General features: G+C 47.7%; 1 protein-coding gene across 1 annotated transcript in view; it reads left to right on the top strand.

Annotated features, from left to right (window-relative positions):
- Nucleotides 1-27,500, top strand: part of LOC135225741 (uncharacterized) — a 133,731-nt gene that overhangs the window by 150 nt on the left and 106,081 nt on the right. The window contains exon 1 of the mRNA XM_064265134.1: nt 1-122. This exon is cut by the window's left edge and continues 150 nt beyond it. Coding sequence (XP_064121204.1) covers nt 1-122 — 122 coding nt within the window. The remainder of the gene's footprint in view (nt 123-27,500) is intronic.

The following is a 27,500-nucleotide window of genomic DNA, read 5'->3' as shown; positions in this document are numbered from 1 at the left end:
GCAGCGGAAGCAACCCCTCAGACCAGCAGCAACAAAGCCTCCTCTGGTACCCTGTGCTGGGCCCTAAATTGTTATACATACAGAAACAGGATCACGAAAGAACAAGGGATCACGTTTCACAAGTAAGTGACATTACCTAGCTAGCTTGGTAGTAGGAGATGCCTGCCTGAGGTAGTACTTTATTTTGTACAGTATTTATAGAAATAGGTAGTAGTAGTAGGTCAGATCACAGTTAACTTGTAGTCAAGTACTAGGCTACTATAGGGCTAGCCTAGAAAATTAGCATGTATGGTTACCCTCATTCCATTAGCTACTACCTAGTATAGGGGAAACAACCAAGTGAACTAGCTGATCCAGTCTTGGCCGCTTGTTGATCCACCCTCTGAAAAAGTACTTTAACACGTCCTGGCACTGGAGATGGGCACCAGTCATAAGTCATCAGTGGTGGGAGCAACACCTCGAGACTCTACTCTTATTTTGAAGTAAGCAAAGGTACTTTTTCGGAGGGTGGATCAGCTAGGGTTGACAACCGACTGGACTAGCCGAGCCCACTGACTAGGGTAAAAAACCGCATGGTACAGGGGTGGACCATGTACGATCAACGTGAACACCCCCAGAAAAGTACATTATAATGTCCTGACATCGGAGATGGGCATCAGTCGCGACTTGGTTGTTGGTGAAGAAACAGAGCTAAAAAGATATCTCTACTCCAGTGTCAGGGTCGCGTTTATAATGTACTTTTCTTGGGGTTGTACACAATGATTGTACATGTCCACCCCTGTCACCATGCGGTTTTTTACCTACCACATTTGTGGCCACCCTCCGAGAAAAAGTACTTTAACACGTCCTGACACTGGAGATGGTCATCAGTCATGAGTTGTTGATGGTGAGAGCAGGAGCTTGAGACCTCTACTCACCTTTCGAGCAAATATTTCTCAAAGTTAGAAAATAAGGCCATAGTTTAAGATTAAACAGAGGTTAATGAAAAGTGTGGCCATATGCAGTGCACACTACCTCCATGACACTTTCAAAATTTTTGGCGTTACCTACACTGTAAGTATTTTGAAGATTGATGCCATCATCGATGTTTGTGGAGTCACTTGTGTCAACAAACTTCCCATTTTCTGTGCTAAATCCGCACACCACTTGTACCCAGATGCTGGGGCATCACAACAATGTAAACACTGACTTCCAACCACTACTTTTCTAAGGAAACTACGATTTGTTCCGATACGTAATACAAAACCCATCGGTCCTTTAAACAATAGGAAGTAGCTAGCGGCAGCTGGAACGGTCGTAAGCTTCGAACAAGGGGAGAACGGTAGTTAACTGCTTGTCGATCGTCACTGGGAGGTAAACAAATCACTTTGCTTTCGCCGTGTGAGGATAGGACGTGCTCGTCATCGCTCTGCCCGCTTTGTCGTTTGCTTTGAGTATCAGCCTCTTTTTCCTAGTGTGTTTGAGAGTGTATGATTGTAAGTACATTTACATTTCTTTTTTCATTGCAATAATGAGTGATCAAGAAATGGAGATTTCGCCGCGCCCCCCCAGTCGCCCGTAGAGTGTGTCCCGGGCTGGAGGGGCGTAAATGCGGCGGATTCAGATCATTTGTGGATGTGGATCCACACGAGGTTTGTACTCGGTGTCGGGGGCGAGAATGCTCCCGCACCGAGCCATGTGTAACATGTATGAATTGGTCCGAGGCGCAGTGGGTGCTGTACGAGGGCAGGAGAGACTTAGGCCGCCAAAGAAGTCATCGGAAAGTCCAGTGACTCCTTTGGTAACGGACACTTCGTCTTCTTTCCTGCCCCCCGGCCAGCCCCCACGTTTCGCGCCTTCCCCTGCGGGGGGGGTATCGGAGTCCTTCCTCTCTCGATCCGTCGAGTGTGGAGGAGGGCGCCCGCTACCCGGACGTCCAGTTGTATTCGGGGGTCTTCCGTCCGCTCTGGGGGGGGTGGGTTCTTCTCCCCCCAGGCGCGAGGACCCCTCTGACTAACCCACTGTTGCTTCCGCAGGTGTGCCATCAGCGAAGGACGACCTGGGACAGGTGTGGAGTCGCTGGGACTGCAGGGAGTGCCTAGTATACAGGGGTTGATTCAGCGGTTGGCGGGGTCGGCAGTGGTCACTCATGGGTACGGTAACCACTACCACTACCACCATATCTAACACCAGCGTATGACATGCCACCGGCACTTGGTGTATACACCACATGCAATGACGGTGACACCCACGGCTGCAATACACAAACCTATTACTGCCGTACACCAAAGAGGACGGGTGCCACGCCACCTGGGTTCTTTGTGTTGCCGACCCTGGACTTCCGCTGCCCCAAGAGTACCACCCCCCTGGACCTGCCCGCCAGTGCCGAGAATGACGGTAGCTGCCGACAGGACGCCTGGCTCTCCTGCGGTTCCTGCCATGCCTGCCGTACCTGTTGCTGTCCCTGCTGCTCCTTCCCTTTCAGATAATGTGCATGCTGTTCCTGCTGTTCCTGGACCTGTTCCTGTTGTTCCTGCTGTTGGTGGTGCTGTCACAGTCTCAGGTCTTTCCGGACAGGTGCAGTCGGGCCCTGTTTGCTTCGGCAACTGCCCCGGCTCCCTCCTGGATGGAAGACCTGACGTCTGTCCTGCGGAGCCTGGCGAAGAAGAAGAGGAAGAAGAGGAAGGTGTCGTCGTCGTCTTCTTCGTCGTCTGCTGCCTCCTCTTCCCCTTCGACTTCTAAGGCTAAACAGCGAAGAAGAAGGAAGGCTGCCTCCTCCCCCCCTAAGAAGACTCCTTCGATCTTCTAAGGGCCCGTCTCGCTCAGGCGAGTCGGGGAGCTCTTCTGCTGGTCCTCCTGTTCCTTCGGGAACGGGGCCCGTCTCTTCCTCTGCAAAGAAGAAGACGACGGGGACCAGAGGTGTACCAGCCTCGGCTGGAACGTCCTCACCTGGTGTTAGCGGTCCTGCCGCTAAACCAGGTTCCGTCTCGGCCAGCTTCTCGTTCGCAGAAGTACCGAGTGGACGCTCTTCCACGGGAGACCGTCCAGCCAAAGTCTTGACGTCCGCCATCAAGACAGCGGCGCGAAGCAGAAGACTGGCGAGAGTCGTGCACACGACTCTCGCCAGGCCAGTGGACGCTCGCGCAGCGACCAACTGGCTGCTCGGGTTGACGTGACGGTCGCTGACCACAGCACTTGAGGCGAGGAAGGGGTCCCCGCGGCCGTCGGTACCAGCCACGGCTGGTGACCAGCGGCTCGACGCGCCGAGAGGACGCTGGCCGGTCTCGCCGCGACAGAGAGCCTAGCAGGTCACCTGACCGCCGCTCCCATAGGGACCGGGCGGAGACGGTAACCAGCAACAGCTCGCCTGACGCTAGAGATCAGCCTCGACGTTCTCAGCCGAGCCTCTCGCCCCAGGCGAGCGGCAAGGCTAGGACTGCTGCTCGATCGCCACCGCGGGTTGGGTTGGACGATCAGCAGCAGCCCTCCACCGCACGCTGGTCCTGCCAGCGAGCGAGGGGAGCGTCAGGTCTGCCTCTCGTACCTTCAACCTCCTCGGGCTATACCGGGAGGAGCGGGAGGTACCGAGGAGTGATCACGAGAGTGCGCCGCTCGCGATCCCGCTATGACGCCGTATGGCTCAGGCACGGTTTTAGGACCGACCAGAACATACGCGCAAGTAGTTGGAGGTGACCGTCATGGGGTCTGCCGCTGTTCCTCCTTCTGAAGGAGGAGTACACGGATCTGTTCTTGCTGGAGGGACTGGACGGTCCTACTCCACAAGACGCAGTAACTCCCGAGATACAGAGGAACTTTGCAGAGGTCATTAAGCTGATTCGTCAGCATAATGACCTTGCGGAAGGATCGCCGCTACCACCGGCAGAGCCCACGTCCCGGCTCGAATCATTTTGGGGTCCCAAGAGGGAACCCAAAATGATGGTGGGGTTACCACGATTAGAACTTGCAGACTCAGTCCTGGATCAGTTGAGAATCTCGTCTCAGGACGGGGAGATTCGCGGTGAAATCCGACGGTCCTTCTAAGCGTCAGAGGCGATTTCTACGTGCCTTCGGAAGACCCGATACTGCCGAAACAGGTAACCCGGAGTTAGCGAGGCTGACTCCAGGTGTGTCCCTGCAGCAGCTCCTGTCGGAGAACCTCTGGTTCTCGCAGCAGGAGGCACTTGCCCTGGAATCTACCGCTATGGCAGCGTTCCAGGCAGTCTCTTGGTTGGATTTGTGGTCCCTCACAATATCCAAAGTAGCGGCCGGCTCTGGGAGTTCTGCTCTCGAAGACGACGCTTCTTTCAGGAGGAGACTGTGCCAGTCTGGAGGAAGAGCGATCTCTTACCTCGCCCATCAGACTGCTAACCTGTGGGCCAACTTGGTTCTTCGACGTAGGGACGCAGTCCTTACCCGAGTGACCAAGGGGGGTCCGGGCGTGAGGCGGCACTCGGGCTTCGCAATGGACCAATTAGGAGTTGCCCCAGCTCTCTTTCCCGGAGAGATGGTGGACGCTGCGGTGGAAAGGCGGCGCACTGATGACAGTGACCGCTTAGTTCACCAGGCAGTCTCGAAGGTTACTGGGCAATCTCGAGCGACTGCGGCCAAGCCAAAGAGCTTGGCTAGCGCTTCCACGGCGGCGAAGACGGTTGCACCGTCCAAGCCCCGTGTGAAGGCTCCTGCTTGATTTCGACGTTCTGCTAGAGGAGGCCGTAATCCAGCCCTTTTCCTCCCAACCCTCCCTTTCCCCAGAGGGAGGTGGTTGGAAGAAGTCGAACGAGGAGGGAAACGCTAGTGACGGCGTTCCCCCTCACCTGCTGCCGGAAGTGGGGGGGGTGCCTGGCGAGCCATTGGGTGGGCGACTTGGCAGCGCTACTGGCGCCGAGAACTGGATAGTATACGTCCTTCGGGAGGGATATCTACTACCCTTCGAGTCTCGGCCCCCCCTCATCTCCAAACCGTCCATCTACAGACCTATGTCCGGGGATCAGCAAAGGACAACGCTCTTCGACAGGAGATCAAGACCATGCTGGCGAAACGAGCTGTAGAAATCGTGGAGGACCAGTCACCAGGCTTTTACAGCCGCCTCTTCCTAGTGGAGAAGGCATCGGGGGGCTGGCGTCCGGTGATAGACCTCTCTCCCCTGAACCGCTTCGTTGCGCACGACGCGTTCACGATGGAGTCGGCACGCTCGTGCTCGACTCGATCAGGGGGAACGATTTCATGCTTTCAGTGGACTTGAAGGACGCGTATTTTCAAATAACCCATCCATCAGTCCCTCCAAAAGTACCTCCGCTTCATTTCTTCGACGGGACGGTGTACCAATTCAGGGCACTTTTGTTTCGGTCTCTCAACCGCCCCACAGGTGTTCAGCGCGAGTGTTCACTCTGGTGTCAGCTTGGGCCCATTCGCACGGGATACGTCTTCCTGAGGTATCTCGACGATTGGCTAGTCCTGGCGAGCTCCCGCTCGCAGTTGCTACAGACAGAGATCGACTCCTCAAGTTTTGTCGCGATCTGGGGATCGTGATAAACTACGAGTCCGATCTCGAACCAAGCAGAAGATGGAAGTACCTGGTATGCTGATAGACACGGTAGCAGGGTGGCAGGTCTTTCCCGCAGACTTGCGTATCAGCAAATTCAGGGAGGCAGCCGGCCGGTTCCTGTCTCGGCAGGAACAGGCAGCACAGCAATGGCAAGTCGTGATCGGCCATCTGTCGTCACTCGAGAAGTTAGTCCCTCACGGGCGTCTCACCTGCGGTCTCTCCAGTGGAGGCTAAGGGAGAGTTGGTCTCAGGCCAAGGATCCTCTTAACTTTCCCGTGGCTCTCACGGAGGTGAGGCAGGACCTAGCCTGGTGGCTCGACGACAAGACCTCTTAAAGAGGAGTGCCCATACGCACTCCCCCCCCGGAGATCTTCTGTTCTCAGACGCATCGACCGAGGGATGGGGGAGGCGCACACCTGGAGGAGTGCTGACTGCGTGGGGTGGGTGTGGGACCCATCCCACGGAAAAAGGCACCTTCACATCAATGTCCTGGAACTCAAGGCGGCGTTCAACGCTCTCCGAGAGTTTCAGGACCGCTTGGTGGGACACTCAGTGGTGTTGATGTGCGACAACACCACAGTAGTGGCATATGTCAACAAGCAGGGGGGCTAGTGTCTCCTTCCCGCTCCATCAGTGAACGGTGCAGGTGCACGAGTGGGCCACGGCTCACTCGATAGAGCTGTCAGCACGCTACATTCCAGGCAAGAGGAATGTAGTAGCGGACAAGCTCAGCCGTCGGGATCAGGTGATAGGGACCGAATGGTCTCTACACCAAGACGTGCGGAAAGGCTCTTCAACCTGTGGGGGTGACCGGTCGTAGACCTGTTCGCCACCCGGCACAACAGAAAACTTCAGGTTTTTCTTTTCAGCCGGTGCCGGAGCCCTGGGCAGCTGCAGAGGACTGCTCTCCAACACCCCTGGGCAACCTCTTCGCCTACGCCTTTCCTCCCTTCTGTCTGATTCGGAAAGTGATCAGTCGAGCGCTGGTCACTCCCAATCTCAGAATGATCCTGGTGGCTCCCAAACGGCCTCAAGCCGTTTGGTATCCGGACCTGCTGGCTCTTCTTGCGGACGCACCGAGAGAGCTACCCAATTGGCACAACCTTCTAGCCCAGCCACACGGAGAAACGGTACCACCAAGCAGTCCAGTCCCTTCAACTTCACGGCTGGCTGTTATCCACCATCTCTTGCGAACGAGAGCTTTTCTCGTAGCGTAGCAACAGAGATGGCTGGACACGTCCGACAGTCCTCTGCAGCTGTGTACCAGGGGAAGTGGGCCGTCTTCTGTGGTTGGTGTCGTAGACAGGGTCTGTCTCCTCTCAGAGCCACTCTTCAGCAGGTAGCGGATTTCCTCGTGTTTTTCTTCTTTCGCCGAGAAGCAAGCTCCTCTTAGTACCCACAGTTAAAGGATATAGAGCCGCCCTGGCTCTCGTCCTAAAACTGAGGGGACTGGACATCTCGAATTCGTTCGAGATCTCCTTGCTAATGAGGAGCTTCGAAAGGTCTTGCCCACCCAGGGAACTCAGGCCCCCTGCGTGGATGTGACTCTCGTCCTTAGGAGTTTGACTCGAAGACCCTTTGAGCCACTCGAGAGTCGTCAGACAGGATCTGACCCTCAAGACCCTCTTCTTGCTGGCCCGGCCCTGGCATCGGCGAAGAGAGTAGGGGAACTACATGGTCTTTCTTATGATGTTAAACACACCAGAGGCTGGGGATCTGTGACGCTCGATTTCGTCCCGAACTTCGTAGCCAAGGACTCAGAATCCGTCGATCCCTGACGACAGGTTCGAGTCTTTCACGATCCCCTCCCTTCTGGACTTCACCGATAACGATGCGGATGAGATGCTGCTTTGTCCTGTGAGGGCGCTACGGCGCTATCTGAAGAGAACTCGACACCTCAGGCCTGAGTGTCGACGCCTCTTCGTTAGCACTGGGGTTACCAAGAAAGAAGTTTCCGAAGAACGCTTTCTTTCTGGCTGCGTGAGGTGATCAGGAGAGCGTACGGAGGCTGATGTAGCGACGACATCCGTACGCTCCGACCGAGAGCCCACGAAGTCAGAGGTATCGGACCCTCCTTAGCGTTCCGTAAGAACTTCTCCGTGGCGCAGGTCCTGAAGGCAGGTGTCTGGGCCAACCAGACCACCTTCAACGTCCTTTCTACCTTCGGGCCATATTGCCCACAAGTCCTTGGATACTTTTCCTTGGGACCTGTGTGGCTGCTCAACACGTTGTGTAAGCTTACCCAGCACCCGAGCAGGCAGAACAGCATCGATTCCTGGTATGACTGGGAGAATGAATGTGCGAATGAGAGAGTGACTGGCTTCTCTTCACCATCTTTCTTTACCTCTACCTGTGGGCAGAGGGATACGGTCGTTACCACGCTGGAAGGGAGTCAGATGCAGGTAAGCTATTCAACCGAGCTCCATCCTATCTCTTTAACTAGAGATAGGATGTATTCCCCCACCACTTTCTCCAAACAAGGGGGAGGAAGTGGATGCCTACATGAGACAAACCCATTACTTTATATTTGCTCATGTACAGGAAAAGTTCTTACAATGCTGGTACGAAGAGATACGCTTGCCTCTCTCTTAGTACTCGGCCCAGAGGTCTGACCATTGATCCTGCGGTGCACACCCCGATCAATCGGACAGAGGCTTGGATCCCTCCCTCGCTCTTACGACCAGGGAGGCATTCCAGGGATGGACGAACACCAGTCTGTTCATCTAAAGACTCAGATTCCTCCCACCAAGAAGTGAGTCTTCCTATTGTTAAAGGACCGATGGTTTGTATTACGTATCAGAACAAATGACAATTTGTCGAAAATTGCATTTTTCCTAACTATACAAACCTGAGGTCCTTTACATATAGTCCCTCCTCATGCCACCCCTCACTCTGCGTATTTTGCATGGGCCAAAAGCAAAAGTGATTTGTTTACCTCCCAGCCGCGCGACGATCGGACAAGCAGTTAACTACCGTTCTCCTTGTTCGAAGCTTACGACCGTTCCAGCTGCCGCTAGCTACTTCCTATTGTTAAAGGACCTCAGGTTTGTATAGTTTAGGAAAAATGCAATTTTCGACAAATTGTCATTTTTGGTTGAGGAAGAAGCGTGCACTAGATATAGGGTAAAACATCACAGCAGGCCAAACAGGCCACCTACAATCAACGCTTGCCACCCTCCCCGAAAAAGTAGATTATTACGCGTCCTGACACCGGAGATGGGCATCAGTCGCGACTTGTTGTTGGTGAGAAACGGAGCTAAAGACCTCTACTCTCCTTTCGAAGTAAGTATTTTCTCCAAAGTTAGAAATTAAGGCCAAATTTTAAGAGTTTAAACAGAGGGTAGTGAAAAGGGTGGCTACGGCAGTGGAAATCTCACTAAACGCATTAGAAATTTTTTTTTTACTTCTACAACTAAAAATGTTTCGAAGATTGACGCCATCTTGATGTTTACGGAGTCGCTTGTGTCAACAAACTTCCCATTTCCTGTGCTAAATCTGCACACCACTTGTACCCATAGACGCTGGGGCACTTTCATCACAACAATCGTAAACCCAACCTCTTACCAGTACTTATTCAAGGGGACTATGGCATTCTTTGCAGCGTTTTGCGCTCTTCAATTGTTTATCAGTGTTGTCAATTGGTATGTGTTTACCCTCCAAACTAGGTATAAAGACTTACACAAAACCGGGGAAATAAGTGAAATTAGCGTATCTATTTGTATTATATATACGTACATATTACAGCAATTTTATCATTACTGCATTACTATGACAACTAGAATTTCATCGAAACAGTTTGTAAATGCATCGGCGTATGTGTGACGCTCCACTAGATTGGCAACGATGAGTCATTTTTCCTCACGTCGTCTGCTCGTAAGTATACATCCGAAACATTTGTAATTTTTGGGGGTTAATTTGGTTGCAAAAAAGGGATAATAGACATGAATTAAATAAACATTTTGAAGTAAAGTTAAACTAAATATTGAGTAAAGTAAACAATAAGGGCAATAAAGCTTTGCATCTCATAATCAGTGTTGTCGTCTGCTGCTCGTAACTGTGTTTGCGGAGTGAGGTGCTTAGGAACCCAGGAACCACAGTGTGGTTCAAGTGCACTGTGGAGTGAATTAAGACCAAAATGTGTATAATTACAATCAAATAAGCACTGTGGAGTTTCAGTTGTGATGGCAGTAAGGATAAAAACCACCGATTACAAGGTAAGAATGAATTCAGTTCCAACCATAACAAAAACCCCGGGAATAACAAGTTTCAAACTTCACTAATATAGGCAACAAAATGTTGTTTTATTGTGCTGATTACAACTGCAATCTTGAGTAAGATCAATAAACGTTACATATATACGCTAACATTGTTCAAATGAGTGCTGGGAAGGCTGGGGAAAGATGGTGGCCGTCACTGATGAGAACCTTCCATGCAAAACGTAGCCGCCATATTGGATTTCAAAACTGCCTTGAAAACATATTTTACGAAGAGCTCACATGCTTATTTTAGTTCGTATGGGGCTTTCATATATCACATTATGTTGACGAAACTTCAGTCTTTAAATGGTATGCTTAGAGTTGCAATTGTATTCATGTTTCACCAATTAAATATCGAGTGAATAAGACCCGTCCACCGTGATGAGGGTTGGCCTGCCATGGTATTCTACCCTAATTATTTAAATAAATAGTTAATCGACAGTATGTCATGAATTGCATAAATATTTTTACAAAAGGGTAAAAAAACTGCATGGTACAGGGGTGGACCATGTACGATCAATGTGTACAACCCCAAGAAGAGTACATTATAACACGTCCTGACACGGAGTAGAGGTCTTTAGCTCCGTTTCTCACCAACAAGAGTCGCGTCTGATGCCCATCTCCGATGTCAGGACGCGTTATAATGTACTTTTTTGGGTTTGTACACATTGGTCGTACATGGTCCACCCCACCCTGTACCATGCGGTTTTTTTACCCTATTCATGATTATTAATTTGAAAATATAGTTGTTGAAAAAGTAACTAGATTCCTGACTCAAATATCAACAATTTTGCTTGTGAACAGTACATTCGGCGTTCTTCGCGCTCTTCAGTTGTTTATCAGTGTTGTCAATTGGTATGTGTTTTAACCCCCTCCAAAATGAGAAAATAAAGTGAAAATTAGCATTATCTATTTGTAGTATATTTATTTTATTATTATAGCAATTTTATCATTACTACATTACTATGACTAGAATTCATGGAAACAATTTGTAAATGCATCGGCGTATGTGTGAAGTTCCACTAGATTGGCAACAATGAGCCATTTTGCCGTTGTCTGCTCGTATGTACTTCAGAAATATCTGTAATTTTTCAGGGTTAATTTGGTTGCAAAGAAGGGATAATAGACATGAATTAAATAAACATTTTGAAGTAACAAAGTAAAGTTAAACTAAATAATGAGTAAAGTAAACAATTAAGGGAATAAAGCTTTGCACCGCATAAACCGTGTACTCATGTGCTGCCCATAACTGTGTTTGTGGAGTGAGCGCTAAGGAACCAGGAACCGCAGCATAGTTCAAGTGCAATTTGGAGTGAATTAAGACCAAAATGTTTATAATTACAATCAAATAAGTACTGTGGATTTTCAGTTGTGATGGCAGCGAGGATAAAACCACCGATGACAAGGTAAAAATGAATTTCAGTTCAATCCATGACCCCAGGAATAAAAAGTTTCATACTTTCACTAATATAGGCAACAAAATGTTGTTTTATTGTGCTGATTACAACTGCAATCTTGAGTAAGATCAACAAACGTTACATATATATGCTAACATTGTTCAAATGAGTGCTGGGAAGGTTGGGAAAGATGGTGGCTTGGCTGTGGCTACGAACAGCAAGTCATGCGGTTGCCGCCATATTGGATTTCAAAACTGCCTTGAAAACATAAATTACGAAGACCTCACGTGCTTATTTTAGTTTGTATGGCGCTTTCATATATCACATTATGTTGACGAAATTTCAATCTTTTGAATGGTATGCTTAAAGGTATAATTGTATTCTTGTTTCACCAATTGAATATCGATTGAATAAGGCTGAGCCACATGATGACGATGGATCGGCTGCAGTGTTTCCCCCTAGACCATGGTTGATTTTCCTAGGTAGTAGTAGTACTACTATGTATACTAATTGCATAGGTACACTATAGGTACTACTGTACAACATTAATCTTATGAAAATTATCATATTCTTAGTACCTATAATGGTAGATATCATTTGACTTTTGCGATCTGAATTTTCTCTACCTTTAGGCCGGCTGTGCACTTTCAAGTGTTAAGTGTTGTCATGTGATTGACCGTGTTATCAAAAAGTTCTCAAATCACCTTGGATGCAGAGGACTTAGTTGTCAGAAGAGGCCAGTCCCACTGAATTTGATCTGCCAGTATATTCAAATGTAATAGCTAGTCTAGTACCTAGGTGTTTTTCAGTTTTACCATTGACATTTTTACCAAAAAGGATATGTCAAAATCAGACCACATTATAGGGTAAAATACCAAATGGCCACCTGGCAGCCACCTCTACTATAGCAAGACCACCTTCCCAAAAGTTGGAGATTATGGCCTTAGATTGTGACTTGGGAGAAAAAACTTAGGTAGAATATAATTTCAACCCTTATTCTCACCGCACGCTCTTGTCAATCTTTGGCCAACAGGTGTCGCCATTTTCACTTTCTTTTTTGCTTTTAGCAAGAAAGGTGCAAATTTCTTCAAATTTGATTGATACTGCCAGATGAGTGTTGGAGTTGTTTGTTTACTCTCCTCACTGATGGATTTCCAGACCAGCCAAGAACTTATTAGCCATGAATAGATTATATATTCACTGGGAACTAGGTAGGGTGCTCAGGTGTAGAGGATGAGTAAGCAGGACTGTTGTAGCTTCACCTCTTCCCACTGTTTCTCTTACCCTCTGTGTTGAGCATGAATTTTGTGAGATTCAACTGAATATGGTGTTGTTTATTCCAGGTCTGATAGGAGTTTCCAGTGCAAGCTTGACAGGGATCCTGTATATGCCAATGTTGACCAACATGCCATTCCAGAAGATGTTATTGTAGAAGGATCCAGATTTTCCACATTCAAGGACTTGGAGGATGCTTTGGATGTATATACCAAAATCAGAACTTCGTTAAGTTGTGCATAAAAAGATCTGAATCAATAACAAAGAAAATAGCAAAATCTCCAAAGGGCAACTATACAAAAAAGAGTTGGAGTACAGTAGACTTACATACTGCTATAAGCATTGCGGATGGGACTGCATCAAAATCTAAGGGTATTAGACCTAATCAAAAGAAATTCCTGAAAGGCTGTTTGTTTTAAATCCATCTTCTGGTAAGCAATGACGGGGAGCTTTGAGAGATTAAAAAAATCAAAGACGAACATAACTATGACCTGCTTGCAGCCACGTACTATAATAATATGCTGAGACAAAGAAGACTGGCGAAAGATGATGCTGCCCATGCATGCGAAGTGTTGGCATTGAGGCCAAATGAGATTTTGCAACATCATTTGGCCGTAAAAACTGGAAAACCTGGCAGCCAAAGGGCTACACAGAGTGCAGGAAATCCGTAATGCGTCAAGAGTCTGACGAGTCAGTGTGCAAGATGTACAGTACATTGGTGAAGACAAAGACATGCCGTCAATGAGGGATGTGTATGAGGCGTGGCTCGAGATGATATTCATGGATGGTATATAGTATAAACTGAACAAAAATCGTATGCCTCTGTATGTTCTAGCTGTACCAGATGGCAACGGGCAGACGGAAGTGGTTGTACTTTTCATTGTACAGTACGAAGATACAACTATTTTGAAAGCAATGTTAGAAACATTTAAAGAACTCAATCCAGCATTGGAGCGCCTCAGTGGTATGGTCTTGGCGTACCACCTCGGTGGCCATGAGTTTGATTCTCGGGCATTCCTCTGAGGTGTGAGAGATGTGTATTTCTGGTGATAGAAGTTCACTCTTGACGTGGTTCGAGTCACGTAAAGCCATTGGTCCCGTTGCTGAATAACCACAGGTTCCATGCAACGTTAAAACACCATACAAGAACAATCCAGCATCGCACGCACTTTGATTATGATGCGTGGAACATCCCTTAAGTCCTCAGCATTAAGCGAGCTAAACACAGGTGGCTATGTATGCTATGTAATGGCGATCTGGAAATCGACCTTTCAATTGTCTGTGATTTTTTTCTAGACTGGGTCCATCAAACGTGTGCTGGACTCAAGAATCGCCCCAAAGGTAAAAACTGGTTCTGTCGACAGTGTAAAGTCACTAGTTCGGTGCATCTTGAATATGGAGATGATAAACCCAAAGCCAAGAGAAAATGCCTAACATAGGTTCGACTGGAGGAAGATTAAATGAAATTTGAACTATTGTAGCAGTAAATATTGCTTATCAAACTTTCCAAATATTGTGTTTCTTCTGATCTGTAATTTATCATATCACTATTATAAACAGTAGTTACAGTTACTGGAATGATATTTTTTTTAATATATGACATAACTGCTATGCACATTACATTGTATTGGTTTTCATTGGTTGCTCGTATTAATGGCAATTGTAAGACGAATAGATCAGTTGTTTGGTGAGGAGAGATCTATCAGCATGCTCTCTTTCCTACTCGCAGATAGACAGATCTTAGCTGTAGCTTCCAGACTTCTACAGCTAATTCATCAAAGATTTTGAGACAATGCCATGGATTTTCATAACCTTCATCAGGATTGCTACAGGGCCTACTTAGCCTGGTGTCTGAGTTATCTAGTAATGTCCTGTCCTCAAATCTTGAAAAGTATACCACTACAAATTTCAGTATAAAATCACGGCTAAGAAATGCAATGGCCGAAAAAAGCGTGCAGTGAGAATTGACAATTTTTTCATATTTAAATTCAAGAAATACTTTCAGGAGTTGATTATATTTAGAATTTATTTTCACTGCGCAAATGGCAACTCCAACTAATGTAAACTGCATTTGTTTATTTAAAAAAAATAGAAGTGATAAGAAAACCTAAAACCGGAAAGGGGGACCCTTGTGGGATAACAGGTTTTTTGGGTCAAGGGAAACACTCAGAAGTTGAAACAGTAACCAGAACATGCATGTATGTCCCAACGTGCCGATCGTTGGAACTGAAGTTCTGTTTAGACACATGCTTTGGCACTGGCTATGACCTAATTAAACAAACCCAAACAACCAGACGTAGAATATTGTATCATGACCTAAACTAACCACACCAACTTACCCATACTTAGGGCACTTCACCCCTACCTGGCCATGGGAATCCCAGTAACTCAAACGAGTAGACTGGCCTAGCTTCTTGCTTCTTAACAGTAAAGTTCCAAATTGTGGGAATTTCCCAGGGACTGACGTTAAACACATAAAATTGAATGTATCGCTTATCTTATTCAAAATCACTGCAGTCTGACAACAGCCAGTTATCCAGTGCTCTGGTTAATTCCATCTTGGAGGATTTCTATTTACAGCTTTGCATGTGGTACACAAACCAGAATAATCACCAAGTAACCTTGCTGGTACAAACAACCACTTTGTAAATTCTTTCATATTTCAGAGAAATTGAAGTGAAATACTAGTCTAGTTTGCCACCAGGCACAACAGGAAACTTCAGGGATTCTGCTCAATCGTGCCAGACCCATGGGCAGCCATGGAAGACACATTCCAACATGCGTGGCACAACCTCAATGTCTACACCTTCCCTTCATTCTGTCTGATTCACAAAGTAATCAACAGAGCAATGGCCACTCTGAACCTCAGGATGATTCTGGTAGCTCCCAAGTGACCCCAGGCCATTTGGTATCCCGACCAGTTGGCATTTTAGCTGAGGTGCCAAGAGTGCTACCCGAATGGCACAGCCTCCTGTACCAGCCACACGTAGAACGGTACCATCAGGCAGTGCACACCCTGGCTCTTAACTGTTGGAGGGTATCCACCATCTCTTGCGAGCAAGAGGCTATTCACGCAGAGCTGCAACAGAGCTTTCTGGATACCTCAGGAAGTCTGCAGCCATATACCAGGGTAAAAGGACAGTCTTCTGTGGTTGGTGCTGTTGTAGGGGTGTCTCTTTGATTGGAGCCACTCTTCAGCAGGTTGCAGACTTCTTAGTCTTCGTTCACTGTGAAAACTTCTCTCTTCACCCCTAGAGATATCCCTCTTAATGAGAAGTTTCGAAGGGTCTTGCTCACCCAGGGACCTCAGGCCCTTTGCTTGTATCGCGACTTTTATTCTAAGGAGTCTGATACGCACTCCTTACAACCCCTCAGACAGGGATCTGACACTCAAGACAGTCTTTTTGCTTGCCCTTGCATCAGCAAAAAGAGTAGACAAACTGCATGGCTTATCTTTCGATGTTAAACACTCTTGAGCAGGGGTTTTCAACCTGGGGCACGCATAGCCCAGGTGGTACGCCAAGTGTGTGTAAGGGGGTATGCGCTCACCGCAGATTATCTGAGTTAGGGGCCCACTTGCTGACAGGCAAAACACCTCTACTGTAGTTCAGATGGTAAGCTTATGAGAGTGGATTGCCTTTCCTCACTACAAAATGAAATAGATACTTTTATGATTTGTCTGAAGGAAACTTAAAGCTAATTAGAGACCCTTTCCATGCAGATGTTGCTTTTGTTAATGATGCTATTAAGGAAGAGTTTATGGATGGCTCCAGTGCTTGTGATCTATTTGAGAAAAACTCTTTAGTCAGGTTCTGGTGGAAAATATCCAAATCATATGTGAAACTCGGTTTTCCAGCTAACTTGTCATAAAATCAAAACTAAGGTATCGAATGAATGTGGAAGCCGGCCTTCAATGTGCTTTAGCAAAAACTGCTCCTCAGCTCACTAGTTTATTTGATGAAAAACAGTTTCAGCAATCTCATTAACTCCCTTTGCTGCTTAAGTAATAATAATGTATTTTGTTTTTACAGCTCAGTACCACAACTTGAAAATTTACTGCATAGAAACCGGTAATATTTTTATGGAATTTTTTGTTTACAATAATACTGGTTATGTTAGGAGGGTTATGCACTTACTTCCCTTCCCTTCATAACAGTACTTACATTATTGACATTAAAAACACCCAAAAGGGTACATGGTTAAAAAAAAGATTGAAAACCCATGGTCTAGAGGTTGAGGGTAGGTTACGCTCAAATTTATTGCAGAGGTCATAGCAAAGACTCAAAACCTGTAAACTTGTCGGTCCCTGACACCAGGTTCGATTAGTCCCTTTGTAGAGGACTTTGTAGACAATGATGCAGTTGAGATGCTGTTGTGTCCTGTTAGGTTGCTGCAGCGCTATCTGAGGAGGACTCAACAACAACTTTGCCTGAATGTCGACAACTCTTCGTTAGCACGGACTCGTCCAGGAACACTTATTTCTTTCTGGCTTCATGAGGTGATCAGATATGTTCGGCTACAGGAGTTGATGAGGCCGATACCCTCAGACCGAGAGCCCATGAAGTGAGGAGCATTGCTCCTGCACTCACATTCCAGAAGAAACTGGCAGTACACCAGGTATTGAAGGCAGGAGTGTGGTCAAGACAGACCACCTTCACTTTTTTCTGCCTACGTGATATTGCACACAAGTCCTTGAACACTTTTTCCTTGGGACCTGTGGTGGCTGCTCAATAAGTTGTGTAAACTTTCCCAGCTCCTCTAGCGGCACAGATTAGCATCTCTCCTTAGATGTACAGTTGTGGATGAGAATTTGAATGTGGATGACTGGCTCCCTTCTCTTCCATCACCCAATCCTTCATTTTTCCTGCGGGCAGAGAGCTGAAGGGTCATCACATACTGGAACAGGTCATGATGCAGGTAGGTGAGTAACTGAGTGACCATTCTTTGTCACAGACAATAGAAGCCTCTGCTTTCTCTTGCAAGGGGAGTTAAGCAAGTCCCAGACAATTAGACAAACCCACTACTTGTATTTTGCCTTATTGTCATTACCAGTCAGCTTTTATCCAAGTTTTTTTCTCTTGTAAAATGTCTCGCTCACTATAGGAGGAATGCCGAGAAGTCTGATGACTGATCTCTCGGTTCATGTACTCCGATAATTTCACCAGAGGCACGATTCATCTCCATAGCTCTTACGACCAGGGTCGAATTGAGGTAAGCAAACTCCAGTCAGTTACGGAACTTATATCAGAATCCTCCTACCAAATAGTATAAGTCTTCCTAATGTAAAGGACCGAGGATTTGTATACCATGTAGGAAAAAATCACAGTTTTTTAAAAAGTAAATTGTATTTCCTAACTATACAAACCTGAGCTCATTTACACATTAGGCCCACTTCATGCCACCCCTGAGCCAAAAGCAAAGTGATATGTGTATATCTGGTTGGGAGGAACCCTCCCACCCAAACATTAATTCAACTACCGAACTACCTTGTTATAAAAGTCTAGCAACCATTTACAACTTTGCTGAAGGTAATTCGCAATGTAAAGGACCTGAGGTTTGTATAGTTAGGAAAAATACAATTAATTTAGAAAATTTCAATGTTAGTCTTACAGACCAGCCTAACTTAAACTGTATACTGTAGATAAGTATGTTGAATTACAGGTCTGTATAATAGATTGTATATTGCAATTAAGTATTCGTTCCTACATGATATGCAAACCTAGGTCCTTTACAATAAAAAATGCTTGAGGCATACCCTGGACAAGGCTGCTGAAATCTTCAAACAATGCGGTTCGGTAGTTAACTACCAGTCTGATTGTTGGTAGTCCCACCGACCAGATGTAAACATTTCAATTTGCATTTGGCCATTGTAGTGAACAGACGTGTTTCACACTGCTCTACCCGACTGTTATTCGCTGTTTTCTTCAATCTTGGTGGGATTTTTCTTTATTACTTAGTATAATTGGGTATTTGTCCCTACACTTCATACAAACCCTCGGTCCTTTACATTAGGAATTACTTTCAGCGTGGGCTGGAATTCTGCCATTGAAGTTTTAACAAGGTAGTTAGGCAGTAACAACTGTCTGCTAGTTGGGAGTCCCACCCGTGTGGATGTAAACATCTCACTTTGCTTTCAGCCGCTGTGGTGATCAGACGTGCTTTTTTGCTCTCTGCCCTTTGTACTGTTGATATTTTTCACCTTCCCTGTGAGATCTGTTCTTTTTTCTTTTTTATGCTTTTTGTGTGTGGTTCTTATATCCGATTTTAACATACAAACTCATAATTTAGATAAGGCTAAGCGTCCCTCCTCCCAGCGCGTATGTCAGGGAATTGTATTCAGGGGCCACATCTCCCCCATTCGGAGCGAGTAAAGACTCCTTCTTCTAACCCGACTTTTGCTTTTCCAGGTATGGCGGCTTCAACGGTTGGGGACTTGCAGCAGGCTTGGGTGAAACTGGGGTTACTTGATATACCATATCTCCAGGGCCTCATGGCACACTTCTCATCTGCCCCTTTGACAACAACCACTGTGTCTGTACCTGAGTACAGGCAGTCCCCAGGTTACGACGGTGTCAGCTTACGATGTTCCGAGGTTACGACGCTTGTCAATAGACGTTATTTCCAGGGTTACGACGCATGTTCCAGGGTTATGACGCATGTTCCAGGGTTACGACGCCTACAACGCTCATCTGGGAGATGAAATATGACACCAAAAATGCAAAATAATCAATATTTGATGGGTTTTTTTATGAAAAATGCCATAAGAATGCAGTTTACATAGTTTTCAATGCACCCAAAGCATTAAAAGTAAGGTTTTCTTAGGATTTTTGACGATGTTCCGCCTTACGACTATTTTCGGCTTACGACGCGTCTCAAGAACGGAACCCCGTCGTAACCTGGGGACCGCCTGTATATGGGTCCACCCCATCTGGTATATACATACCTAGCACATCACCATGACCCCTTTTGTGATGGAGGGTACTAGACCACATCCTCCAAAGGGGGATCTGGAGAGGTTCTTACTGCCACAGGAAAAGGGTTTCAGGAGGAACACATCCTAGAAAGACTTGAGGGTCCTTTCCTCAGGATGCAGACACCCTTGAGATTCAGGGGATGTTCGCTGAGGTCATTGCACCGAATTATCAGCACAATGGCCTAGGGGAAAGAACCACAGCTGTGTCCACTGACTGCTCCTGACAGATGAAGTCGTTCTGGGGTCCCACGAAGGAACCCAGGGCCTCTACAGGCTTGGTCTGGTCCTCCTTATCCAAAGGTGTCCTTGATCAGGTGAATAATTTTGTCTCTGGATAAGAATAGTACACTTAAGGCTAACCGATCGGATAAGTTGCTTCCCCCACTTCTGCCTCAACAGAAGCGCTTTCATACACACTCGGAGAGATCTCTGTTGACTAAACAGGTTGAGCCGAAGCTGGTTCATCTAACTCCTGGCTTGGCGCTGCAGCATCATCTTGCGGAGAACGTTTGGTTCACGCAACAAGAGGCAGCGAACCTGGAGGCCACCACTATGGCAGCCTTCCAGGCAGTCTCCTGGTTGGATCTGTGGTCAGTCACAGTATCCAAGGTCGCAGCTTCCTCGGGCTATTGTCCACAAGGAGAACTTGACCTCGGGAGACTTTGTCAGTCTGGAGGTAGAGCCAACACCTTCCTAGCCCATCTGACTGTGAGCCCGGTGTTCAGGAGGGACCCTGTCTTGAATTGTGTTGCCAGGTCTGTTGTTCCAGAGTCGACATTGGTCTTGGGTTCTTCCACTCTCTTTCCTAGAGAGATGGTAGACATTGCAGTAGACAAGCAGAGAACTGAAGACAGTGACCATCTTGTCCACTAGGCAGTTGCAAAGACCTCAGGGCCTTCTAAAGCAACTTCGGCTAAGCTTTCGAGCCAAGCTAGCTCTTCCTCTGCTCTCGAGAAGCCTCTACCTTTGAAGGGGGCACGAGGAAATACATAACCCTCTTCTTTCTCCTTGAAGGGAGTGCGACCACACCCCTTTCAACCCTTTTCCCTCAGGAGAAGGGAGGTAAGGGAAAGGAGAAAGGGAAACACTAGAGGCAGCGTTCCCCACCAGCTGCTGCCACTGTGGAGGAGGGTGCCTGTCAACCCATTGAGCAACATGGCAGCGATATGGAGCAGAGACCTGGGTAGTAGATGTCCTTTGGGAAGGCTATCTACTACTACCATTCAAATTGAGGCCACCCCTCACCGATACTCCGGTCCGTCTTCAAATGTACATCCCTGGGTCTGCCAAGGATCTAGAACTGAAAGAAGACGTACAACCCATGCTGGGCAAGGGAGCTGTGGAAGTCATACGGGATCACTCGCCGGGGTTCTACAGCCAAGTCTTCTTGGTGGAGGAGGCCATGGGGGCCTGGAGAACGGTGATAGATCTCTCTCCTTTGAACCGATTTGTTGAATCCGACTCGGTTCACGATATTTCTAGATACCTATTCATCAGGCCTCCAGAAAGTTCCTTGGCTTTATCCTCGAGGGGACAGTGTTCCAATTCAGGGCACTTTATTTTGGACTCTCACCCACCCCTCAGGTGTTCACCTTGGTTTCAGCTTGGGCCTATTTTGTAGGGATACATCTGAGGTATCTTTGACGATTGGCTATTCCTGGTGAGTTCACACTCACGGTTGCTACAATACAGGGATCGTCTTCTTGATTCTTGTCGCTATCTTGGGATCGTGATATACTTTGAGAATTCATATCTCATCCCCAAGCAGAGGATAAAGTATCTGGGCATGCTCAGCTGTTTCTATCAGGTCAGGAGCAGCCAGCTTGACTAAGGCAGTTCGTGGTCGGTCACCTGTCGTCTCTTGAGAAGCTTGTCCCTCATGGGCATCTTCACCTGCAGTCTCATCAAAGGAGATTAAATGAGTGTTGGTCACAGGCTCAAGATCCTCAATCCTTTCCTGTTCCTTTGATGGAGGAAATGAGAGGGGATTTAGCCTGGTGGTTTGATGACAGAAACCTCGTAATAGGAGTGGAGTTGCACACTCCCTCTGGACATGCTGTTGTTCTCAGATGCACCAACCTAGGGTTGGGGCCCACACTTGGAGGAGTTCTGACTGTAGGAGTGTGGGATCAACATGACAAGCAACTTCACATCAACATCCTAGAAATCAAGGTTTCGAGGTCGAGTGATGGGACACTCAATGGTGTTGATGAGTGACAGAATCAGGTCTCTTCACATGGACATGGCAGAAAGGTTGTGGATCTATGGGGGTGTCCAGTCATAGGCTTGTTCGCCACCCAGCCACAACAGTAATCTGCAAGCTTTTGGTTCCATAGTTCCGGACCCATGGGCTGCTTCCAACATCAATGAGACAACCTTGAAGTCTACACCTTTCCCTTGTTCTGTCTGATTTGCAAGGTGATCAGCAGGGCGCTGATCACCCAGAATCTTCAGATGACTGGTGGCACCCAAATAATTTCAGGCTGTTTGGTAACCCGATCTGCTGGCGCTTCTCTCCGAAGCACTGAGAGAGATTCCTCTGTGGCCCAACCATCTATGTCGGACACACATAGAATGGTACCACTTGGCAGTATAGTCCCCGTCTCTTCACAGCTGGAGGTTATCCACCATCTCTAGCAAGCGAGTGGCTTTTCTCACCAAGCAGCAACACAGGTGCAGGATACCTCAGACAGTCCTCTGCAGCAGTATACCAGGGAAAGTGGGCCATCTTCTGTGGTTGGTGTCATAGACAGGGTCTCTCTCCACTCAGAGCCACTCTTCAGCAGGTCACGGATTTCCTAGTCTTTCTTCATGGAGAGAATCTCCTCTCGGTTTCTGCAATTAAGGGCTATAGGTCTGCCTTGGCTCTGGTCCTGAAACTGTGAGGCTTGGATATATCCACCTCCATGGAGATATCTCTTCTCATGAGGAGCTTTGAGAGGTCTTGACCACTCAGAGAGTTCGGGCCTCCTGAGTGGGACATGACTCATTTTAAGGAGCCTGACTTGATGACTGTACGAGCCCTTACGAGAGTCATCAGACAGGGATCTGACCCTGTAGACCATCTGTCTGCTGACCCTGGCATCAGCAAAGTGAGTAGGAGAACTTCATAGTCTCTTATGACGTGAAACACTCGAGGGGATGGGGATTGGTTATGCTTCATTTTGTTTTGTAGCGAAGACCCAGAATCCATCGATCTCTGATGCTAGATTTGAATCCTTTACTATCCCTTCCATAGAGGACTTATGTGGTAATGATCCTGAAGAGATGCTGCTTGTTCCGTTAAGAGTGCTTCGGCATTATCTGAAGAGAACTCGACATCTCCGGTCTGAGTGCTGATGGTTCTTCGTCAGCTCTGGGATGACCAAGAAAGAAGTGTCCAAGAACGCTATTTCTTTCTGGCTTCATGAGGCGATCGGGAAAGTGTACTCCTCCCAAGGGAGAGAAGACACCGGTACCTTTCGTCTGAGAGCTCACGAAATCAGAGGTATTGGTCCTACCCTTGCGTTCTGCAAGAATTTGTCGGTTCCACAGGTACTGAAGGCGGGGGTTTGGGCTAACCAGACCACCTTCACATCCTTCTACCTTCAGGATATAGCCCACAGGCCATTGGACACCTTTTCCTTGGGACGTGTGGTGGCTGCTCAACAAGTTGTGCATCTTACCCAGCTCCTTTAACTGGACAAGGTTGCATCTCGCCTTTGTGAACCATGTGAATGAGGGTGACTGGCCTCCTCTTTCCCCCCCCCCCCCCCCCCCACCTCTTTTTCATTCCTCTCTCTTCCTGTGGGCAGAGAGTCACGGTCGTCTTGCGCTGAAACTAGCAGCTGATGCAGGTAAGCTATATATACAGAGCTTCATTCTATTTTCTTTCATTAGAATATAGAAGCACATATCTGTCCCTTTCCCTAGCAAGGGGCAAAAGGGAGCCTTGTAGTAAGAAACCCAATACTTTTACATATATTTGCCTTACTGTCACCGACTGCAAAGGTTCTTGATTGCTTTTCATAAGAGACTGCACACTTCCCTCTTATGAAATGGTGCAGAGGTCTGACCAATGGTCACGCAGTTCCCATACTCCAATCAGTTGGCCAGAGGCCAGGGTCCCCTCCTCACTCTTACAACCAGGAAGGGGGCCTTTGGTTGGGTGAACACGTCTGTTCAAGGAGGCTCACTCTGATTCCTCCCTCCAATCAGTGAGTATACTTAATGTAAAGGAACCGATGGTTTGTATAAAGTGTAGGAACAAATCACAATTTTTAAAATTAATTTTTCCTAACTATGCAAACCTGTGGTCCTTTACATATAGGCCCACCTCATGCCACCCCTCAATCTGTTCCTGACCCTAAAGCAAATTGGAATGTTTACATCCAGTCATGCGGGACTCCCGACTAGCGGACAGTAGTTACTGCCTGACTACCTTGTTAAAACTTCAACAGCCAAATTCCAGCCTAAGCTGAAAGTAATTCCTAATGTAAAGGACCTCAGGTTTGTATAGTTAGGAAAAATACAATTTACTTTAAATAATTTTGATTTTTATATGGTTGAATAAGTGTGTTGTGATGAATCCACAACAAACCCTTGATTTGTGACCTATGCTGTCCTCTGCCCCTAGCTGACGCTGCCCCGTGGTGGATGGCAAGAAATGCGGCAAGATCCATGCTTCTGTAGAAGTTGACCCTCACTCCCTTTGTGCTTCTTGCCGAGGGCACGAGTGCAATGGTTAAATGTGTTAAGTGTGCGGAGTGTTCCCTTTGGTTCACTTCACAGTTGGGGAAGTTTGCCAGGAGGAGATAGGATAGGAAGCCCAAACCTATGGTGGGGAGTAATTCGCCCCCAACCACACCTATACATATTAGCTAGCCCCTCATCCTTCTACCTCTCCCAACAACTGTCCTGTGCTCTCTGCCAGCCCTTCGGGGGAGGCTTCTCTTTCTCTCTCTGCTTCCTCCTCTGATGAGTCGAAGGAGGAAGGAGAGGGGTGCCAGTGCCCATGGACCAAGTTAATGCTCCTCTTAGGGTCTTTTCTCGCTTAGGTCCTTCTAAGCAAGGAGGACCCCCCCCCCCCCCCCCCCATAATTACCAGACTTTTCCTTCTGGAGGTGAGGTGGCTGGGTTAGGTCAAGTATGGTCTTCCCTTGGGCTTGTGGGACTGCCTTCAGTAGAGGCGCTGCTGGCGCATCTGAACAGAGGATCCAGCAGTGCTGTTATCCATGTTGTTGTCACCATTAACACGGAAACTGTAACCTTGCCCGGCTACTATGCTCTGCTGCAACTGGTTTGGACCCACAACCCAACGAGTGTCTCCTCATCGGTATCGATGGCTTTGCAACACCATGTCATCACTCCACCTCCCACCACCCATAGTACCTCCTCCTCCTGGATTCGGGGTGGCACTGCTTGCTGTATCCAGGTTCCCTGCTCCACCAGTCTCCCTTGGTAGTGAAAGCGGTGACATCACCTGCTATACCCACTATCATGCCCGCCACTGCTCCTGCTTGTGGGCCTGATCCTGCTCCTGTAGCCTGACTTGTCCCTGTTGCCAACCCTGCTCCTGGTGGCCAGTTGGCTGATGTTCTATCCTGCAGAAGTTGTTGAAGAAGAAATCAAAGAAGGTGTCGTCATCTTCATCTTCCACCTCCTCACCTTCCTTGCGAAGGTTTCACGGCCCCCTAAGAAGTCTTACCACGAGACTTTTAAGGGTCTGCATTGGAGGAGAGAGTTGGCTTTCACAGCTCTCCAACTCCTATCAGGAGAGGGAACCAAGACACTATCCCCAGGGTCTATACTCTCTGGAACTTCTGGAACTCAAACTAAGGTTCGCTCTCCAGTCCCTGCCTGGGGACTGGGTCTGTGTCGGAGACTCGTTCGCAAGTTTCCCTGAGAGTACAACCTTCCAAGGGAAGTCGTGCATCCACAGTTGGTGATGGGGAGTGTTCTCTCTGCCATGACAATGGCACAAGTCAAGAGAAGGGGCCAAGCTATGGCTCGGACCCACTCAAGAAAACCAAGCCTGGTTCTTTGTCAGGAGCCAAGGTTGATGTTACTGATCCCTGGGATAGGAGATCTGGAAGGGCTAAGATAAGGTTCCCCATACAGTCCTCCTTGCTGAAGGTTTCCACCTGGAAGAGGGATGGTACGTGTTGTGCAGATGATGCATGTTCTTGCCAGGCAGGGGCCCGCGCTGCTGCGAGCAGAGGCGCGACTACCACCAGCATTGCTACCAGTCCTGCCACCAGCATTGCTAGTAGCACTGTTACAATGCGGTGAGAACCTGCGTTCTCCTTGGGAAAGCATCTTGCAGAGGTGATTGCTCTTTCCTAGACCCACACCTCTGTCACTACCATGGGTTGGTGGCTGCAAGCGTGCAGCTCACCTCTCCTTACAGCAGCACTGCTAGGAGGGGTAAGCGCTTCCGATCCTCTCCTATTCCCTCTACTTCCTCAGGCTGCACTGGGAGGGGCAAGGTGAATAGTAGGAATCCTGTAGAGTGTTCTCCATGAGATTCAGCGTCATTGGCTTACGTTCCTGGAGGGGCTCTAGGACCTCATGAGGGGTCCAGTGAGGTTTTCCCTCAGGAGAGTAGATCGGGAAGACCAGTCTCTTGAAGGACTTGAAGGTCCTTTGCCTAGGGACTCTGACACCCACGAGATACAGAGGACCTTTGCTGAGATTGTTGCACCAATACGCCAGCACAATGATATCGGGAAATGGCCGCAGCCTCCTTTTCAGGAGATTGCCTTTCTCCCCTCGAATCATTTTTGGGACCCAAGAGGGAATCCAGGACTTCAACAGGACTACCGTGGACAGCCTTGGGTTATAGAGTATTGGATCAGGTGAATATCCTTGTCTCCGGACAGGAGAATTCTTTTATATCCAATCGCTCAGATAAGCTGCTTCCCCTCGTCTACCTTGCCAGAGGCTCTCCTGCATGCCCTCAGAGAGGCCTCTACCAACCAAACAGGTGGACCCAAACCTGGTTCACCTTGGTCCGGGTCTGTCACTGCAGCACCTGACGAGTGAGAATGGAAGTAGCAACTCTGGAAGCTACCGCCATGGCAGCACTCAAGGCAGTCTTCTGGTTAGACCTGTGGTCATTCACAGTGTCTAAAGTCGTGACTTCTTCCCCTCATCCCAAGGGAAGACTGCTTTTGGGAATGTGCCAGTCTTGGGGTAGGGCCCACCAGATGGCAAACCTGTGGGCGAACCTGGTACTCAAGGGGCGGACACTGTCCTCTTGAGTAACCAGGTCTCTTGGCTTAGAGTCAGTACTGGCCCAGTGGAACAGACCATTAATGGTTGTGATCAAGGAAGTGCTCAAAAAGTTCCAGACCAACAAGTGTCTCGATGATCCTCATCGCCCCATTCTGGCCACTCAGAGAATGGTTCCCAGACCTCATCAGTCTGTTAGCAGATTTTCCCAGGTTACTCCCACAAAGACAAAAACTGTCTGGACAACCACATATAATGAGGTATAACCAAGGTTTGTCCACTCTGGCTCTGACAGCGTTCAAACTGTCGTCCGACTTCTCAAAGCCAGGGGCTTTTCAAAGTTGGCTGCAAAAGCAATCTCCAAGTGAAGGCACCAGTCATTATCTAACATCTACCAAAATAAATGGGCCATTTTCAGAACATGGTGCAGGAGAAATAGTCTCTTCTTCTAGAGCATCTTTATTGGAGAGTGCCAATTTTCTATTATATCTGAGGAAGTCCAGAGGACTGTCTTCCTCCACTATTAAAGGATACAGAGCAATTTTGGTTCTATATACTTGCTAACCAAGACTTAACAGACCTGATTAAGTCTTCCAACACATTCAAACGTAAGGAAACACTGCAAGTTTTCTAAAATCTAGACGTAGTCTTGAAATAGTTATATGGTCCTCCTTTTGAACCAATGTCTTTTTGCTCAGTTAGAAACCTAACCAGGAAAACCCTTTTCTTGATAGCTGTGGCCTCAGCCAGGAGGGTAAACGAGCTGCAAGGCCTAGATAAAAGGGTTGGGTTATCCAGTGGGGATGCCCTTGTGTCCTATACTTTGGGTTTTCTTGCAAAGAACGAAAATCCTACTAGACCTT

This window comes from Macrobrachium nipponense, chromosome 13 (genome assembly GCF_015104395.2).
Source record: "Macrobrachium nipponense isolate FS-2020 chromosome 13, ASM1510439v2, whole genome shotgun sequence".
NCBI classification, from domain to species: Eukaryota; Metazoa; Arthropoda; class Malacostraca; order Decapoda; family Palaemonidae; genus Macrobrachium; species Macrobrachium nipponense.
Note: the sequence above shows the minus strand (reverse complement) of the source record. Positions and strands in the feature narration are given on the sequence as shown.